The 19,480-nt window shown below is 47.0% G+C and overlaps 1 protein-coding gene across 11 annotated transcripts in view; it reads right to left on the bottom strand.

The window, feature by feature from the left end:
• Positions 1 to 11,069, bottom strand: part of AMPH (amphiphysin) — a 120,967-nt gene extending 109,898 nt beyond the window's left edge. For all 11 annotated transcript variants that reach the window (XM_055804202.1, XM_055804201.1, XM_055804200.1 and 8 more), the window contains exon 1: positions 10,907 to 11,069. In XM_055804202.1, coding sequence (XP_055660177.1) covers positions 10,907 to 10,975 — 69 coding nt within the window. In that variant the 5' untranslated portion in view covers positions 10,976 to 11,069. The remainder of the gene's footprint in view (positions 1 to 10,906) is intronic.
• Positions 11,070 to 19,480: the final 8,411 nt, after the last annotated feature.

Genomic DNA, 19,480 nt, shown 5'->3' on the forward strand with positions numbered 1-19,480 from the left:
AAAGCTGCTGAACTCCTCTCCTATTACCCCAACAACCTTCTTAGAAAATATCTAAACAGAATTGTACCAACTAAGTGCTTGTCCACACCAGTTCCCGTTTCTGCAGTCTCTCACAGGTGCTCCTGTCCTACAGATAATGAAGAGTAATTACCGAGAAAACAGAAAGAAACGTAGACAGCCAGGAAGACCAACAGGCTATTTCCTGCATTAGCTTTCTCATAGCACAAATGGACACTTCAGAAATGTGTTGTATGTGTCTTTACTGCAGGCCTATGTTTTACTTCACTCTCTTAGATTAATAAACTCCAGTTAGCAGAGACTCAACACGACCAAACAACGCAACTGCTTTTCCAAGTTGGACATTGGTTTGTGATTCTGGCAACTATTGACTAACTAGGTACTCATGAGGTCAGGAACAAATTATCTTGTATTTGAGAACAGCAAAGCGCCAGTAATGCACAGCACTGACGCTGCAGAAAACGTTTAGTGAAGACCGACCCAGCACTTAAAACACTTTGGATTGGAGGGTCCGAACAGCTGAGTTTGCAGCAGAACCCAACGAACTAAATGAAACAACAGCTCCCTAGGGAAAATGCTCTCTGTGTTGAAGCAGCAGAGCCATCTGCTACCTCTTCTCTCCCCATTCCACAGTCCCCAAGGTGAGTGGGAGGACTGGCATAGCAGGCACTGACTGCTGCCTGACCAGAGATCTTGGTGGGGGTGAATCCCACTGTGCATATTTTAGACAGGTGAAAAAATCCCACTGCCATCTCAGGCAAGCTCAGAGCACTATGGTCCTCTTCATGTAGGCAACTTCACAAAAGCATTACAAGGCATCTTTCACTTCTTATTTTCATTTTTTCCCCTAACTCAGCAGCCTGCTATCTCACAAGTGCTTTTATTACCTGGCAAGCCAGTAAGAGGGGCTCCCCACAGCCTGGCCAGCCATGCTTAGGTGCTGCAGGCAATCACAGGCATGCTGCTCTTCCCTCCATGCTCACCCTTGCTGCCATTTATCCCCAATGAAATATCCTGCTACAACAGACAATGAGCAGTCTTCTTCACAGTTCCTCCTAACCAGCGCAGAAAACCTGGGCTACTGAGATGAAAGGCAAAGCATATTCTCCTTTCCTGCCCTCATTCCCTGTACTCTCACCCTCACCGTCTAAAGCAGCTGGCTGGACCAGGGGCCAGTAGGTGTTCATCCTACTCTAGGAGACAGATGTTGGTGATGAATCTGGACCAGGAATTCCTGTATTTTCCAGCTACACAAGTTATCACCACCCCAACATCTCCCCATTATGTGCATATAAAGTCACACTCTTAATAGTCACACAGTCACACAGCTGGAAGGTGGCACTGTGCTGTGGAGCAGCTGTGGACCACTGATGACAGCCTCACTGACAGTTAGCACAGGGAAGACCTTGGGTCAGAAACATTGGGTCTTAGACAACACGAGAACACAAGAACATCTGCTAGAGGAGCAAGATGTAGTGAAGAACAGAGCCCAGACTCAAGCCCATCAAATTAGCAGTTTTTAAAAAAATTTAAAGAGAAGTTCCAAGTGAAGCATAGAAAAAACGGTAGAGGAATGGATGCATGCTCAAGAGCTAAAACGGAAATGGGAAAGAATGCCAGTGAAAAGATGAAATTGTCAAGCAAGCACAGAAGAGGAGGTGGTTACCCTGATATTAATAATGTTTTGATCAGCAAACATGGAGATATGGATCCCCACAACACCGAAGAAACAGCACTTTCTTGACTTGATGAAAACTAAGTGACAATGAGGAAGGGTGTATTACATAGCAACTCACAGGACCGTGGTTGACATTGCATATGGGGAGAAAACTGGAACAGGAGAAACTGATTACCTTCCCTCACATAGCAGGGGCAACATCACATGGGAATGTAGCAGGAAGGAGCCCTGGGGGGGTTCTCTCCCCTTTCTTCAACCCTTGGCACCCAGACAAGCAAAACCTACCTCTACCTTTTAGCCTGCACACTAGAAACTGAAACAATTGAAAGCAATCAATATTTTAGTAATAGCTACTATCTGGCCTGGTTGGAAGGGTCATATGATAACTCCAGCTAGATCATAGGGAATGCTGAGAGGAGAGGAAAACCACTTGCAAATGTTGAGGCAAGAAGAATGAACACAGAAGAATCCTCTGCATCTGCAACAGGGAACAAAGGGCTCAAACTGCAAAAAAGGACATTTCTAATCAGTGAGAAGAGAACTGTCTGACTGGATGTGCCTAAACAATGTCATAGATCATTTTAGAGAAGCTGCAAAATTTCTACTATTACGTAAAAAAGCTGGCAAGAAAATCACTCCTAATGAATAATTTTAAGTACAGCTGATTCTGCTTTGGTTTAGAAGAATGTGTCAGATGACCACTTGCACCCCCTCTTTTCTAGAATTTCTCTTGAGAAAAAAAATTTAAAAAGGGAAAATCAAGTTTTTATTATACTGGAACCTAAAGTGAAAAGAATCTGAGCTGAGCAGTTTAGACCATACCATCCACATGAAAAACTAGCAACTTCTACTTGGTCTTCATCTGTAAACTCAAAGACTGACAATTAGATCTTCAGAGATGAAGTTGCCTTAGTTGCGCATGCTTGTGCCAGCAAGACCCTAAATGTTGAGGTCTTTCATAATACTGTAATGACTTCAGTGTCCTAGATTTTACATCATCTATGGGGCCGATGTTTTAAATCATTAGGCAGTAATTTGCTTTTATGAACCTGAGGTTGCTAGAGCCATATCATCACACTGCAGGCAGGTCAGCAAAGATATAATACATGTAGCATGCCTTTCACCATTATATTCTTGTGTGCAGATACCCATCTCCCAACTCAGGGCTGATGCCATCGCCTACAGAAGACACTATGCAAACAGAATCATCAAATTCCCTTCGACATGTGTGTGTTATCTTTTTCCTTTACGGAATCTCCTCCTCCACAACACTTCAAACACTAGTTAAAGTCTCCAAAGTTCTCAGACTGGAGTGTTTACTGGATTAAATTTTGGATGAAAGCAAATATACTACTGAGTAGAAGCTCAGCGTCAAAAAGCACATTAGTAAGATTTTCAAGAGCTACTCCAGAAACAGCCAGGAACAGGCCTTCCTGGACCTGAGTTTCAGCACTGTTGGGAGAGCATCAGCTGTGTTTATTCCGAGTGCGTGATCACACCCTGGAACAGCCTTCCCAGAGTGGTGGTCGATGCCCCATGCCTGTCAGTGTTTAAGGGGCATGTGGACAGTGCCCTTAATACCATGCTGTAGCTGTTGGTCAGCCCTGACCGTGGGCAGGCAGTTGGACTAGATCATCATTGCAGGGCCCCTCCAGTTGAACTATGCTGTGCTATGCTATTCTTCCTCCCACCTCCTCCTTTCTGAACGAGCATAAGCCAAGGAAAATTGTGATGATATTTCTGCCCTGCACTAGCAGAAAACACTGAATACTCATCACCATGCCCCAGCCTAGGCATTGCCTCTGTTACGTTGTGTGGGAAGAAGGCCTGTACCTCCCACTGGGGGAAATATCTCTGGATCATCTCAAGAGAACTGGACCATCTGTACAAATTTGCCAGAAGCAAGTGTCAAGTGCAGGTTCTGAAAGTCTTCTGTTTTCACCCAGTTGGGTTGGCTTTCCACAGGATAGCAAATCACTCGACATGTGACACTAGAAAGGCTCAAGGCACTTGCAGTTAAGATTTTATGATCAATGTCATCTAGAGATGAGCTGTGAGCAACGTGAAATGTTCCAGACAGGGTGTTATGCTTCTTTTTAATTTTTTCAGCCCCTTCCTTGCCTCAAAGATCAAGCCTTTGGGCTGATGCAGGACATGCTCCTCAACTGAACGGCTGCAAATCCTTGGGAGGTGAGCAGTGCCTGTTTGTGTCCCCATGGATTGTTTTTTCCTCCTTGTACTCATTTCCAGAAATGCCTGATCCGTTTCCTATGGATAAACATGCTAAAATGAAAGACCCTCAGAAGAACAGTACTCCATGAGACAGAAGGTCCATCGGGCCAAATACTCCATATCCAAAGCAGTCAAACAGCACCGTCTAAAGGAGAGCCTGTGAGCAGAGCAGGTCTACTTCTGCCAGGGTCCTGGGGGTGCCAAGAGTGAGAACGTGAAGGATGAGGATCAGGGCTGACCACACATGAAAGACTATGATGGAGGAGGTGTGGTACCATGGGATATTTTCCAAGTATGGCATGTAGTGATGACAAGCACACTTTTTGTCTTCGGAAACGTGCTCCGCCGCTGTGCTTCTTGGCCAGGGATGCACGGGAAGCGCCCTCGTGCCTGCCCTGCGCTTGCCTTGCAGGCAGGGAGAGCTGACAAGGGGCAGCTCCTGATGGGGCAGCGAGCCTGGAGCCCTGCCAAGCAGAGGCTGTTCTGCACAAGCGAGAAGCCCTGGGGAAACGGAGCCGAGGGCAGAGCAGAGCTGGCTCCTGCCAAGGCTTGTGATGGGCAAGAGAGCCAGAGCGCCAGGGCACGGGGGTGCCTCGGAGGTGCAAGCACAGCAGGCGAGAACCTGGCCGAAAGGGCTCGGAGGAGCCCTGACAAGGGACTGTGCTCAGTGCGACAGAGGACAAGAAGCAACTCCTGGGGGGACCACACTGGGCCCCCCTCCCCGGGAGCCTTGAAAGCTTCCTCCCCCCGGGTGCGGGGCACGAGGCCACCTTCGTGGAGCACGAGCAGCGGGCACCCAGCCAGAATGGCCCAAAGGAGCCCTGGCCAGGGGCCCTGCGCGGTGCTGCAGAGGCAGGCAAAAAACCCCCGGGGCGGGACGCTTGGTAGCCCACCGCGGGGGAAAAAAAGCCTTCCTCCCCCCAGCTGCAGGGCACGAGAGGCCACCTTCACGGGGCACCAGCAGCAGGCGGTGACCTGGCCCGAGGGACCCGAGGAGCCCTGACAAGTGGTCGCGCTCAGTGCTGCAGAGGAAGGCGAAAAACCCCCGGGGGCCAGTGCCAATGTGCCCCGGGGGAAAATTCCTTCCTGACCCCAGGCAGCGCTGGCGATCGGCTGTTCCCTGAGCATGTGAGCGGGACCGGCCTCCTCATCCCGCGGGCTGGGCACGCCTCCCGGGAGATGCCAAGCCTCTCCCTCTGACCTGGAGCCATCGCAGGGGCTTCCAAGAGTGACCAAATGCCCCCGGCCCGAGCTACTCAGGGGGCAAGACTCCTGCTGGCACCTGATGGGACACCAGTGGGTGCTCCAAAGCTCCGGGACCCCTGGCAATACCGCTGCATCTTGTTTCTTACGGCTGCTGCCCCTGGCTCCACGGGGATGAGGACGGCGAGCCCTGCGGCGCTCCTCAAGAAGGGGTTCCCGTGGTGTTGCCACCGCTGTCCAGCTGAGAAGGCCCGACAGCCTCGGGCACCCCCAGGGGTGGGTGGTTCTTCTCCTCTCCTGAGGGGCTGGTGTCTGTTCCCCGAAGGCTGAAACAACATCTCCACCCATCGGATGGGCTTTGGCCGTGGCCCTGCCGGGAGCTGCCCTTGCAGCGGAGAAGCTCCAGCAGCCTCGTCCAGGCTCCAGGCTCCCTCCCTCAGCCCCCAGGGAATTCCATGATTCCCTCGAGGGCTCCCTCTCGGGTGTCTTCAGGCCGGTGCCAGGCCAGCTCTGGCAGGGGGACACGGAAAGATGCCCCTTTTATACTCCCCTGGAGCACTGTGACTGCTCGTTGCCAGGTGACAGCACTGTGACATAGGGGTGACACATCCCCCCAGGCATAGCCCTGCCCCCGCCTAGCACCCTTGGGAGGAAGGGCTCTGGGGTGCTGGCCCCGAGGCAGCCCCTGTTGCCCAGGAGGCCCGGGGCGGCTGTCCCTGCCCTTGGTGGCCATGCACGGGGCTCAGCTGCTAGGCTTCCCTGGCGCTTCCTCTGCCACTCAGCTCCCAAGGACAAACCCCAGGCTGTTCCTCCTCTCTCAGGCTCTGGCAGGGACCAATCCTGCATTCCGGAGGTGACCTCTATGAGGCCTTGCCTCTCTGCACCAGAGCCAATGCCCACAAAGCTCTCCTGGGCTGCCTGGTCCCCTGAGTCAGAGGACCAGGTCTGCAGGAACAGTGACTTTCCATTTGTGGACATTGTGAGAGACCAGTTGTATCGGTTAGAATGTTCAGAACTCTGTGGGGCCTGATAGGGTTCATCCCAGAGCACTGAAGGAGCCAGCAGATGTTACAGCAGAACCCCCCCTCAGTCACTGACAAGTGGTCTTGGGAGTCTGAGGAAGTCCACCCTGACTGGAAACCAGTCAACAGTATTCCAGTTTACAACAGCAGCATGAGGGAAGACCCAGGAAACTAGAGATGTATTAGCTGGACTGCGCAGTTGCTGGAAAAATTGTGGAGAGGATCACACTGGGTGCTTTTGAAAGGCATAGAAAGAGCAATGCAATTAAAAAGGCACAGTCAACATGGGTTCACAAAGGGAAAGTCTGTTCCATTAATTTGATATCCTTCCGCAATAAGGCCACCTGCCTAGTGGATGAAGGGAAGGTGGTAGATGTAGTTTTTCTGGATTTTAGTAAAGCTTCTCACACTGTCCCCGACAGCATAGTTATGGACATTTGTCCACCTGTGGGATGGGCAGGTACACAACACGCTGGGTGAAGAAGTGGCTGAAGGGCAGGGCTCAAAGAGCTGCAGTGACTAGAGCTACATATGTGCTAGATGTGCTACAGCAGTGTGCCCTGGCAGCCAAGGGGGCAAACCCCCACCTGGGGTGCATCAAACACAGCATAGCCAGCCGGTCACAAGACGTGGTTATCCCGCTGTCTTTAGCGCTGGTGCAGCCTCACCTTGAGTGCTGTGTGCGGTTCTGGGCCCCACCATTCAGAAAGGCTGTGAAGGTCCTTGTCTGCATCCCAGGGAGGCACCCAAGCTGGCGAAGGGGCTGGAAGGCATGGCCTCTGAGGACACAAGTTTTGCCTAGGTTAGAGAAGGGCAACTTCACTGCTCTCTACAGCTGCCTGAGGAGCGAGGTACCAAGATCTTCCCCCAGTACCTCGTGCCAGGATGCATGGGAACAGCTTAAAGCTGCGCCTGTCAGGGGAGGTTTGGACTTGACACCAGGAAACATTTCTTTAGTGAGAGGGTGGTCAAACTCTGGAATGGGCTTCCTGGGGAGACAGGTGATGCCCCACACCTGTCAGCGTTTAAGGCATGTGGACAGTGCCCTTAATACCATGGTTTAACTTTTGGTCTGCACTGAAACGGTCAGGCAGTGGGAGTAGACACTCATTGTAGGTCCCGTCCAGCTGAACTATGCTATTCATTCACGTAGAGGTGTTGAGTTACAAAAGAGAGGACAGGGAGATAACTAGTGTTATAAATCAGGTTAGCAGCTTCAATTCAGAGGAACCTAGGATACAAACTCAAGTTTTTTATCCAAATAATCTTGTCCCCAGAACTGACTCTGCCAGCCTTGGTTACCAATACATACAGGTTTCATTATAAACAGGTATTTGAACACATCAGTGTTTAATTTGCTTTTATGACTGGGATGTAGGCTCCTAAGTTGCTCTGATGCTTTTAAAACTTTAATCTGGATTCTTCAGCTGATTGTTGGCAGCTTCCAGCACATGCTGCAAGCTCAGCACGTCCATGCTTCCTGAATATGGGGGGAAAAGTCATTGAAGAAATGCAATGAAGAGCACTTCAGTTTAGTAAATGAGACACTCATGGATTCAAAGTCAGGGTGCCAGGGCACATGAGCTACCACTAAGAGTACCATCTTCTGGACGATGTGAAAAATTGAGTGACCGATTGTTATTATTTCTAGTTGTTTTAAATCACATTTCATTTTGATTACTAGCCTGGTCCAGCACATTTTGGGCAATTGCCTCCTTCCTCTCATTAGCACTTCAGTTCATGATTAAGTGCGCAATTACTTACTTTCTTTAGCCTTATACCATTTTTTTTAATGTCATTTGCCATACTAAACCATTGGTACATGTACCTCGCCCATTTCCACAGTGTAGACTAAATATTTCTGGGATCCTGTAGGAAATATTATTGAGGTTATAAAGTCTGCTCTATCACGGATGATTGCTTTTGTTTAAACTAAGAAAATAGCATCAAGTACAGATTCTATGTAACTCTCAGATTTAACACTTCTAATACAAGACAGACTCGCCCAATATAACATGTTTTCACATCAGTTTTTTTGCTTTTGTCATACAAGAAATTGATTAGACACACATGTATATGGGCACATGCACGACCTACACCACAACCAAAATTTCTCCTAGATTGCAAGTAACTGAAGATAATTATAGCAACCTTAGAAAAACAGTTTCCATAGATGAAGGTTTATGTTTTACAGCCACTCCATATTTTTAATACATACGTTGCATCAATAACAAATAGTAGAAAACTATGTATAAATGTGTTATAAACTCAATTGACTGAAGTTGCTCAAATCCAACATAAGCAACAAGATAAAAGAACTCAGAATGTATTCAAGATCTCTTTAAGCCACTGTGATATTACACACCTGTCACAATTACACCCTATTCACACCATCAGAAATCATATAAATCATGGATTTTTAACTCCTGATGCAATTTACTTGTTGTCAAGTACCCAAAGCAAACAAAACTCAGGTAGTTCTGTATCTTTCCTATTTGGGGGCCTTTTATTTAATGGTTTTTAATGTAAATTTTCAGCAAAAATAATGAAGGATTTAATGTTGTAAAACCATAAAGGAACTAAAAGCTAACTAGAAGTTGAAGCACAAGAGAACAGATGTGCACAGTTCATGCAGTAACTACACACATGCATGCCATGAGTGGGGAAGCAAAAATACAGAGCTACATGGTACTGTGACCTACTCTTATCAGGCCACTAACAGCGTGCTTTCCCCGTAAATAACCAATGTTTAGGCCATCAACGTGAGAAACAACCACCACAGATGCCATAACAAGGCCAAAATTGCTAGATGCTCCCAGGTGCAATACATGTAGATCAGACACGTTTTCCCCTTGTTAGTGTGACTGATCACCAAAGCAAAGGTAAGAGCAGCCCTGCTGTCAGAGTCCACCAGCATACCCAGTTTGGGCCCAAGGCACGCATCAGGCTCAAGGGAGCTACCCTGGGGCTGGTGCATGAGCAGTCCAGGACACCAGGTAGTTAGATTAAAGTGTCCTTTGCTGAAATGTGTGGGCATACCAGAAACAAGACCTCCCATGTTTGAGCAGACACATGTCTGGAAGCACTACCTGTGATGCAAGACTTCCACCAATGCCTTACCAGACAGTTATTCTTAACAACACTAACAAAGATACAAGGAAACAAATAGTATTTTTAAGCTTCTACTCTAACTACTGACCCACACACAGCTCACACCATAGCATCATCAGATCCCTTCAAACTATTAAAGACTGTATTACGTGTTTTACTGGAAAACAGTTGCAGTCCAACCTGCAGCAATGGAAAGCATCATGACTTTTGCATTGACAAGTCTAGTGCTTTATGGCCTCATGAGCTAGATAGGAGTATTTGAAAGGGAAAATCCATCACTTGCCTGCAACAGCCTCAACTACTAGATTATTAAATTATGATATGATTACATATGAGACTTTTCTACATGTTAATTGTTGGAACTTTTATTCCCTTGGAGCTCCACAGAATTTAACGTGTGGCAAAAAGGGAGGGGAGTTTTATAGGCAGTAAAGTATGAGAAAAAACAGTCTTAAAATAATCCCTTAGTTCTCCAGAGCCCTATTACATATTGCACGTAACAATACAGGATACATGCTAGAGGGGTAAAAAAAGGTTTCATCAGTCCTCAAAAGATGATTTGCAATGCTTGCTGACAACTGTGCCTCCCGAATTCATGCTGAGAACAGCTTTAAAACAAACCATACTAACAGCTGATACGGATGCTATATACAGTCATACACAAATGCTTTTCTTCACGGTTTAGCGTCTCTGTCTATGGTCCTGTTCCGAGACACCCAACAGCTGAACAAGAGTTACTTGTATGTAAGATTTATACCCGTCAGCTTTTATTAGTGAAGAGCAACAAAACAAACAACGACCAACGAGGTCCTCGTCCTTGATCAGAAACTCGCACCAATTCTCCCCGACTTTGCTGGTTGCTCATTTCCAGGCTCCGGTAGCGCAGGAGTTTTTTAAGCAATAACCACCCGCAGCCGCACAGCATTGTGATCAGCCCCATGACATTCCCCGAGCCGAAGCCGCTGCTAAGGCAGGCGTGGGCCCCCGCCAGCGCTGCCCGCGGGTTTCTGTCACACCGGGGGGCTCCTGTCACACACACCGCCGCGGCCGGCGGGCCCGGCTGCCGGGCCAGCGCAGCACGGAGGATCGCTTCAGCTGGGGATGAGCCGGCGCGGATATTAAAGGAAAAGCAATCCTCTTAGGAGGGCTGGCGGCAGGCGGTGAGGCGAGGCGAACCCCGTATCCCCCCGGCCGCCGCGCACCCCTCGCCCGCCCCCTCCCCCGCGGGCAGCCCCGCGCAGGGCAAGGAGGGGGCGGCGGCGCGCGGGGGCTGCGGCGGGTGCGCACCGGCACCGCCCGCACCGCGCGGCCCGGCCCGGCGGGGAGCGACCGGCCGGCGGGGCGCGGGGTGGGCACCGGCACGGCCGGGCGGCGCGGGGGGGCGCCGCGGTTAAATGGGACAGTTATATAATAACGCCCCGACCGCCACCTCCCACCCCTCAGCGGCACCCCTCGGCTGCGGCTCGGCGCCCCCGCGGGCAGGGAGCGGGAGAGCCGCAGCGGCGGGCGCTGAGGGCGAGCGGGGCGGCCTCCCCCGCCGGACCCCGGGCGCCGCGGCCGCCCCCTTCCTCCTCCCGCCCGCTGAGGAGAGGCCGCCCCTCCCTGCCGACACCCACCCCACCCCCCTCATCCAGCAGCGCACCTTCTCCTGGGCGCGGTTGAGGCGTTTCTGGACGTTTTTGGCGAAGATGCCGGTCTTCATGTCGGCCATGGCTGGCGGCGGGGATGGGGAGGGTGAGGGCGGGGGAAGGCGGGCGAAGCAGAGCCCGGCGGCAGCGAGCGGCAGCGGCGAGGCAGGCAGGGAGGGCGGGCGAGGAGGAGGAGGGCCTTAAAGACACAGCGGGGAGGGGCGGGGCCGCCGCCGTCGCCTCAGGTGAGCCGCGCGCCTCCCGCCCCCGGCCCGCAGGGGAGGCGGCTGCTGGGCTCCCGTGGGCGAGCAGCCCCGTCTCCTGCAGGTGAGGCAATTCCGCTAGATAATAAAAAAATCTCAAGAGAGATAACGGGGGTGACAATTTCCAGCAACCGTCAGCGCTGCGGCAGCTGATGGCCGTGCCCGCTGCCGGCATGAGCTCCCCTCGTACAGCCAGAGAGCATGAGGCACCCATCCATTCCCCTAGAAATTTCCACACGCTTTCCAAGCTCCTTTGACACCTCTCACTCTGGTTTTTGGGGCAGCAGCGTCGCGTGGTTAGGTTCGGGGACTTGCATCCCTAAGCTGGGTGGGAGCTGGGCTTGCTGGCAGAGGCGGCTGCCGTTCTGGTGGTGCGCCTCAACTTGCCATGCCAGTGCTCTCGGCATCTTCCTGTCCACCGCTCACTCCTGTGCCAGTGTAGCAGCCAGCAGGAATAAACTGGCTCCAGACCGGTTTCAGGTTTTTGGTCTTATCCCTGAAATTACAACTTGCGGTCAGAAGTAGAAGGCAGCCGCAACAAAACTCTCCATCCTCCCTTGATGCTCAAGCACCCCAAAATCTTCCAAATACAGAATCGCTCGGTGCTGGTCACTCTAGCAAAGTCAGCCTTCCTGGGTACTGTGGGACCAGATTTGCTTCAGACATTGATTTCTGCTGTTTGGCCAAGCATGGAGCTCCCTGATGCAGAGGGTAGAAACCCAGCAGCAAACACAGCAAAGCAATACAAAGCAAACAAAACACTGGAACTCCAGGCTATGAGCCTGCACCTATATTCTTCTACAATGAGCTGTTCCATTTGTAATATTTTTCATTGATTTTTCAAATTGGTACAAAACACAAGCCAGAAGGTCTTGTACCTGCCAAAAGAAAATGTCTTGTACACCTAGTAAGTACAGCTATGTTTCCTGAGACCTGTATTTCTGACATCCGCACAGTCCCAGACCTGCACGACACATTTTCCTGTGGTATGAGGAAGCCGACTCAACATACCGACTGCAGCAGTAACAATGTTTGTTGAGAAATTGTGACCTACATAAACCTTACTTAATACTCACGTAAACATATTTTAAAAAGAAGAAGAAGAAAAAAAACACCAACAAAAGCAGAAAAACAAAGAAAACACATCATAGCAACCGAGGAAACTATTTTATCCAAAAAGATTGCAGGCAGTCTCTTATAATGCTGTTAGGCTGGTGAAAGATCAAAACAAAATCCCGGTGTGCACAGGGCTTCCAAATTCTTTGAAGTAATTTTTCACATCTTCTTCAGAGTTTCTGGCCCATTTGGCATCTGATTCCAAAAGGACCACACTGCTTTAATAATAAAAAAATGATGACAAAGAGGGGATCTTAACTTTGATTAGTCATGCATTTTCTTCTCCTAAGGGCAACCAAGGTAGCACATATCAGCAGCACAGAGTGTATCTGGTTGCATTCAGGCTGTTAGGGGGAGGGAGGACACTCTCCTGTGCCTTTTTGTCCCCTGTTGTCTGATGCAACGATAGTTGATCCCCCACTGCCAAGCCTGAAAATGTTTTTTCGTGCTGGTGGATGAGAAGCATGAAGATGTGTGGGCTGTACTCAGTCATACAGTGCTCTTTTCCTCCTCAGTCAGTCGGCTGGCGCTGGCTTTGCCCCATGTAACGGCCTTGGAAAATGGCCAGAAATGGCTTTTTCACTGGCTGGTTTACCAATGTGCATGTTGCTCTCCATCAGCTAGATTTTGGAAAGTAATTATCAGCAAACAATCAGGATGATCTCTCCATACTCTCTGTCAGTGTGGCATGTAACATTTATTATAAATCTCTCTCAAGAGAGAAATTCCCTGTTAAGATGTCTCAGAGCAAATTTCTCTCTGTGTGTTGCTGATACCTTGGTCTGAAAGACTTAAGATGTTTAAAAATGAAGAATCATTGACTACAATTTACCCTGCTTGCTTTCTCCTATATTTGTTCTGTTACTGTTTATTTGATGTTATTTTTCAAATGAGATTTAATTTCAGTTTCACTCTTGAGTAGCAGGGATGATCAGTCATTCACAGAAGAATGTTTCTAATGGAGTGGTGATTTTTGAATGTAAAATCTGTAAAGGGAAGGAAGAAGGTAAATATTACTACACTACTACTGCTACATCACCACTTTTGCCAGGTGATGATCTGTGTTCACCCAAAATGTTAGTCAGAGAAAGGAGAAATCTGCATCTCTTCTGACTCACCAACAGCATGGTTTCTCATCACACATTTCTGCTTTTCTGAGCACTCTTCATTCATGTAAAGCAACAAAATTAGGAGAAACTGCTTCGTAGGAGACAATTTTACAATATCGATAAGAGAAAAAAAATTGCACGTGTCTTACAGCCATCTCCATTGCAATGATAATTACAATATAGATATCAAATGCTTTGGAGTAACAGAGCAATTGTCATCTCACAGAGCTCCAAAAACAGCAGCCTGAGGAAAGTTGTAACTCACAGCCTGGACATGGCAGGTAAAAGACATCCCCATCACAAGCACAGCACTTTAATATTCACTGCAGTGGCAGATTGGAGTGGGAAATGAAGATTATTCAAATGAAGCTGCAGTGCAGCCCAGGAGTTGAAATAGCACTGTAATTGCAGATTTTGGGAGACAGAATATATGGACCCAAATTCAATGCCAGTGAAGACGAAGAGATAAGAAATCATGGGAAAGCAAGATGAGAAGTCAAATGAATTCAGGTGTACAGGACCTGAATTGTAAATGACCTTTTACAAACAACAGCTTGGTAGTATAGTTGCAGTTTAGGTCAGCATATAACAGGCAGTAAAAGACTAGCTAAATTATCGGGCCAGTTTCTGTAGGTCTTTCTGCTTTTTGGATGTGGGTCACAGAGAGGAGAGCTGCCTGTCAGAATTGCAAGAAAAGGAAAGTAAGGAACACAGTGGAAAATACAGGTCAAAAGAAAAAAATGTTTTCATAAAATAATGTGGTGCCAAACTCTATAAAAATCTAGTCCAGAGGAAATGTTTTATAAACGTGAAATTAAAAAGCATACATGTTCTATGTTTAAAGACTTAGGCATTTATTTTTAATTAAAATTCTTATTATTAAACTATAGATTTATTTATTTTTTTTAAATTTTCCTTTGCTGCCATCACTTCAGATTAACACCTCTCCCTCAGTCTTATTTGCTGCTCAGGTAATAAACCCACCTTCCCATCAGCTTCAGCTTCAGCCGAGCACAGGCCTTTGGGGTTGCTGGTTTACGCTGCACATGTGCCTCGCTCACTGGGAGCTGGTGCTGAGTGACAAGAGGGTCCTGGTTTCTCTTCCTTCATTCCCAAATTTATCACTGAGGAGCAGCTCAGCACCCAAGTCCTTCCTCCCCACAGTGCAGTAAAGGATGTATTCTGTATATGCTAACATATGTTGAACCTGTACTTCCATTCTGGCACAGAACACCAATTCCATCACTGGGAAGCATTTTATCTGAAAGGCACCGTTCAGTTTCAGCTTTGGTATTTGAACCTATCTGGCTTCACAGAGCTACATACAGGCAGACTGTGCTCGGCACTGACCTCACTCTGTTCCCATAGAGGTCTGTTCTCCTGCTGACTTCAATCAGCAAACACCTAGACCGACACCCCAGACTCTGAAACGCCCTGAAACGAACCTTGTGTGGGAACGTGGTACTAAAAGGAGCCTGCAGAACTCGCTCCCAGAACAAACACCATTGATGCTTCTGGAAGAAATTTGCTCCCGAGTAGCACCCTTAGGACACGGATGTCTGTGCTGGACTTCTGCAGGGCAGAAGTGCACACCTTTTCTTCCTTTTCATCTTCCCTGAAAAACAAGGAATTAGAGAAATTACCTTCAAACAGAGGGGGGAAAGTATGCTAGAAAGAGAGTATGTGGAGTTATTGTTGCCTTTGGGTGAATCTTTCCAGGTTTCAGGCTGCATGAGTAGATAAGATGACAGGAGAAGAGATCCAAAATCCTCAAGGGTTAGCAAGTGGGGGCAGGAGTGAGTAACTAAGTATTGTTTAGTTCATACCGGGCAATTTTACTTTTTATACAGTTGCAGTGTCAATGAAATATAAACTTGAGGAAAAGAGTAGGGTGATGAAAGCGACAAGCTTTCTTGAGAACCAAAAAAGAGTTTCTGCGTGGCCAGAGCTGCAGGGATCCACAGATCCCTCCCCTGGTGAGAATAACTGCCAACATGGACCTGTTGCAAAAAGGGTTGCACAAAGAAATGGGCTTTAAGTTGTATCATTTAGGTAACAACAGTGTCTTGATAGGCTGTGTATATAGTACCGATTCTAGCACTGGGAATGAATGCTGAACAGGATACTCATTCTCTGGTTGGCCTCATCCTGATGTATCAGATTTTAAAATAAAAACACAGCGAAACACAGCGAAAGGTACAGAAGATGAATTTTGGACAACCATGCTGGCAACATAAGAGCCACCTAAGTGGAAAAAACTCCCGTAAAGTAATTAAAAAAAAAAAAAAAAAAAAAGTCTCCCAAACTAAGACTCTTCAGAAGCATGTAATTTTTCTGGAAAGTACCATCTAGTCTTAGCTGACATTCAGGCTTCCATAGTCTATCTGAGGCCAGCATTCAGAGATAATTGAAAATTGCTGTTGAAAAGTCTGGGCATAGATGTTTTTGACATGTTTCATCTTCTCAGTCAGAAGGTCACAGGCTAGAACCAGAAATATCTGCCCTCTTAAATGGCAGGTAAAAAGGACAGAAAGACTTTCTGTAGGACATCCTTTGGATCTCTCCTGAAAGAAAAGCCAACCTCTTTGCTTAAAAAGTGTATTCCTCCACACACAATGTTTCATACCCATCCTTTTCTCTTTCACATCAAATATATTTATGATATTCCTAACACTGACAGTGAGAATCCAGAAAATCATACTTTTTGTTTGCATAACAACAAAAATTATTATTGTGACACTTAATCTTTCTCTTTTTACTTTTTATTTTTTTTTTTTAAAGCAACTCCACCACAATCTTGCCTTCTTTGGGGAATGCTTCACCAGTGGTGAGTTCCTCTCACAAGTTAGGCGCTTGTAAAGGGAACAGCTGCATGGCATCAATTGGGTTCCATAAATGACGCTTTGCTCATGAATCAGCTGATAATGGCATTGTGAGCCCCTTATAGCATCATCTTGCTGCTTTGTTTTTGTTCCTGTTCATGCAGTTACACAGTGCTGTCATTTCCACCACTCACATGGTCTAGGAGGAGGGATGTAGTGAAAGACGTGTAACACTAATCCTAAAATGTTCAAAATTTGGAGAAAGATGACTAGCCATAACTATTCTGACTGTGTATGCCCCTAATTTAGAAAGGCCACGAAACGCAAGATAATACATACCTGCAAAATAGTAAGCAGTTTTATCTTAATCTTATGGAGATCATAGATTTGGTTTTCTTCAGTAAGACAGACGTATGTAAACCACTGTGGACTAATTGCGCTGGTTTAATATCTGACACGGTGTTTTCTAAATATCGGTAGATTTTCCCTCCTAGTCACCTGGAGCTGGGCTATGGAGGCTGGAAACCTCCTCTCCTGCAGCAGATCTTCTTGTCTTGACACTCACTGCTTTTAAGGAAGTGATAACAATGCAGAGTAACCAGGGATCGGCTTGCAGGGATACAGAAGACTGCCTGTGAGAGCAGCACTGCCCAGATGTTGCTACTAGCCCTAGGCCTGCCAGGCATGTCCGAAAAAGCTAGTCTGCAGGGAATGATGGCCTCTGGCCCCAGGAGGGGCACTTTAATAATGAAAACTGTACACCATAGCAAAAGATTAACCCAAACTTCAAAAAGGCACCCCCTCTTGAGACTCTGTCAAATTGGAGCATCTGCGGCTTTAAATCATGAAGTTGAAAGTCAGGTTTTAAACATATGAACTCTCTGAAGATGCCCCTAGCTTTTGACTAACAAGGATCCCTATTCAAATCTCTCTGCTTTTCTTTTTTGTTGCATGGTTTGTTCTTAGTTGAGATACATTAGTCCTGACTTCTCTTACCATAATCCATAAATTGTTCCAAGGAATCCCAAACTGAATTTCATGCCTGTGCTCTGCATCAGAGCTTTGGGCATGCCAGCATTTTTCTCATGAAAATTAGTATGAGCAGCACACTAAAAATTTGCAACATACATTTCTATTTGCAGGAAGAAAATCCTTCATTTACAGTGGCTTTGGTTATAGTATTATTCATCCCAAAGGTGTCGTGGACTGATGCGGGGGGGAAGCCATCCCTGGAGTCAATTAAAACAGCCCTACCTGTAAATGGCCTGACTAGCTTAAGAGATTGTTATTTAGCTGTCGCTAGCATATTCTTCAGCATGCTTGAAAAGTTGTGTTCCACGTTTGGGTTTTTTCTGTTGGTTCTTCCCACCCCCCCACCCCAAAACATATCTCTACAGCATTTAGAAGAGCCATATGCAAACAGCAGGGATTGGAGGTAAGATAGCCTTTGCATCCAGATCCCAGCAAAAGTTTCTTTGGTCCTTCCCCAGACTCCATTTCTGATATGTATCACCTTATTATAGATGTATGCGTGATAATAAATACTCCACTCATCCAGCATCTGTCTCTGGAAAGATATTTTTCTGAACTATTTCAATGATTAGATGAAGACTACTTTGGATGCTAACAGTTGCTATAACAGTCACTATAGGAACCAAACTCTCTAACTGTTGCAGGCTTCCTAGTCCTTGGCATGTGAGACAGTGATTTTTCTCACACTGTGGGGGGAAAAAAAAGTCTAACTAATAATGTTATGCCAGTCTTATTTTAGAAGCATCTTTTTGCATCTTTTTGCAGCTTTTATCAAAGGCAGCCTTGGTAAAAAGTTAAAGTTATACATCATCCAAATTAAATTTTAACACCTTCTCCCTTACTTTTCCCCTCTTCAAAACAGTATTGAGAAATGTTCACACATCACTACTCTTCTCCCTGTTGTATCTGAGAAACAGCACGCAGAGCTAACTACACACTAATGATATCTTCTAACTGCATGTCTCTTAAAAACAGTGCTTTTAGAAGAAAAACCTTTGGTAAATCTTAATCACCAGTGAATTAACGACTATTGCATATCAATTAAATTTTTAAAACCTGCAAATGCCTTTAGACGAATACATCCCGTATAATCAAGGATGAATGCATTGCTCTGTAGGGAGAGGTCATGGACTTCCTGTGCTGCTCGTTATTCCCTGAACACCTGTAACACAGGGAGATGAAATGAAATCTGTCATGCAAAGGAAAATCAGGAACAGGGTCAGAAAGCAGACTGAAGGCTCAGGCCCCTGCGCGCAGTTACTAGAATAAAGATTTTCAGTGGATGGGGCAAGAATTTGCAGAAAAGGCATGAGCAGAACATGGTGGTGAATATTTTTCATTGTGCACTGATTTCTCTTCACCTCAGCATAGCATTGTTCAAACTCAGTATTTTCAGGTGCCCTCCCACTTTTCCTTTGAAGCAAAAGATCTAGTCATGTCCCCTTCCGTGTCAAGGGAAGAATTTCTCATCAAGATTAATGCAATAGCAGACAAGCATTAAATAAATTTAAGAGTGTTAGTAGTGTACGTGCAGGTGAGTGTCAATACTTTCACTATGCCAGAGCTGACATGCTCCAGTTGACACACAACTTAACAAGGAGATCAAAGGGGCTGCCTGAGAAACAGGTGAGAAACCCATGGAGGCAAGGGTCAGAGCAGTTATACACACAAAGCTAATTATTTCAGTATCATTGATATCTACCTGTGAACAAATCTTTGAAGCCTCCGCTGCTTCTGTACGTCAAGCGTGAAACAAGTTTATTCTGATCCTTCTCTTTGTGTCTGCCAAAACTCCCTCTTTCCTGTTAGCCAGTATCTGCTAAAATGCTTCTAAAATCCCAAAGCAAGATTAAAAGATATGGGAATTTTAGGAAAGGAAGGAAAGCCTTCTTGGAAAGTCTTTTTTTTTTTTTTTTTCTCATTACAACATCTCAGACTTGGAGTGAGGCTGACTTCATCTCACTTCACCTTGGTGGCAGCAAGGAGAGATGAGGTAGAAGTCCAGCTCTGCACCTGAACCTGCCATGACATGCACGTTGGAGGTGCTTGTGGGAGCAGACCCCCAGCACGGGCAGGCACACACCTTCTGCCCCTTCAGTTTAACCTCTGGGGCAGGAATGGGGTGAAAAACTTGGAGGAAATGTTATGATGTCTCAAGACAGGAATGGCTGCTGCCAGTGCCACAGCCTAACTGCCCTCTAGCCTGGTGCTCACAGAGCTCTCGTGGGATTTGAGAGACGAGGCTT

The sequence above is a fragment of the Falco peregrinus genome, chromosome 5 (genome assembly GCF_023634155.1).
Source record: "Falco peregrinus isolate bFalPer1 chromosome 5, bFalPer1.pri, whole genome shotgun sequence".
Taxonomy (NCBI): domain Eukaryota; kingdom Metazoa; phylum Chordata; class Aves; order Falconiformes; family Falconidae; genus Falco; species Falco peregrinus.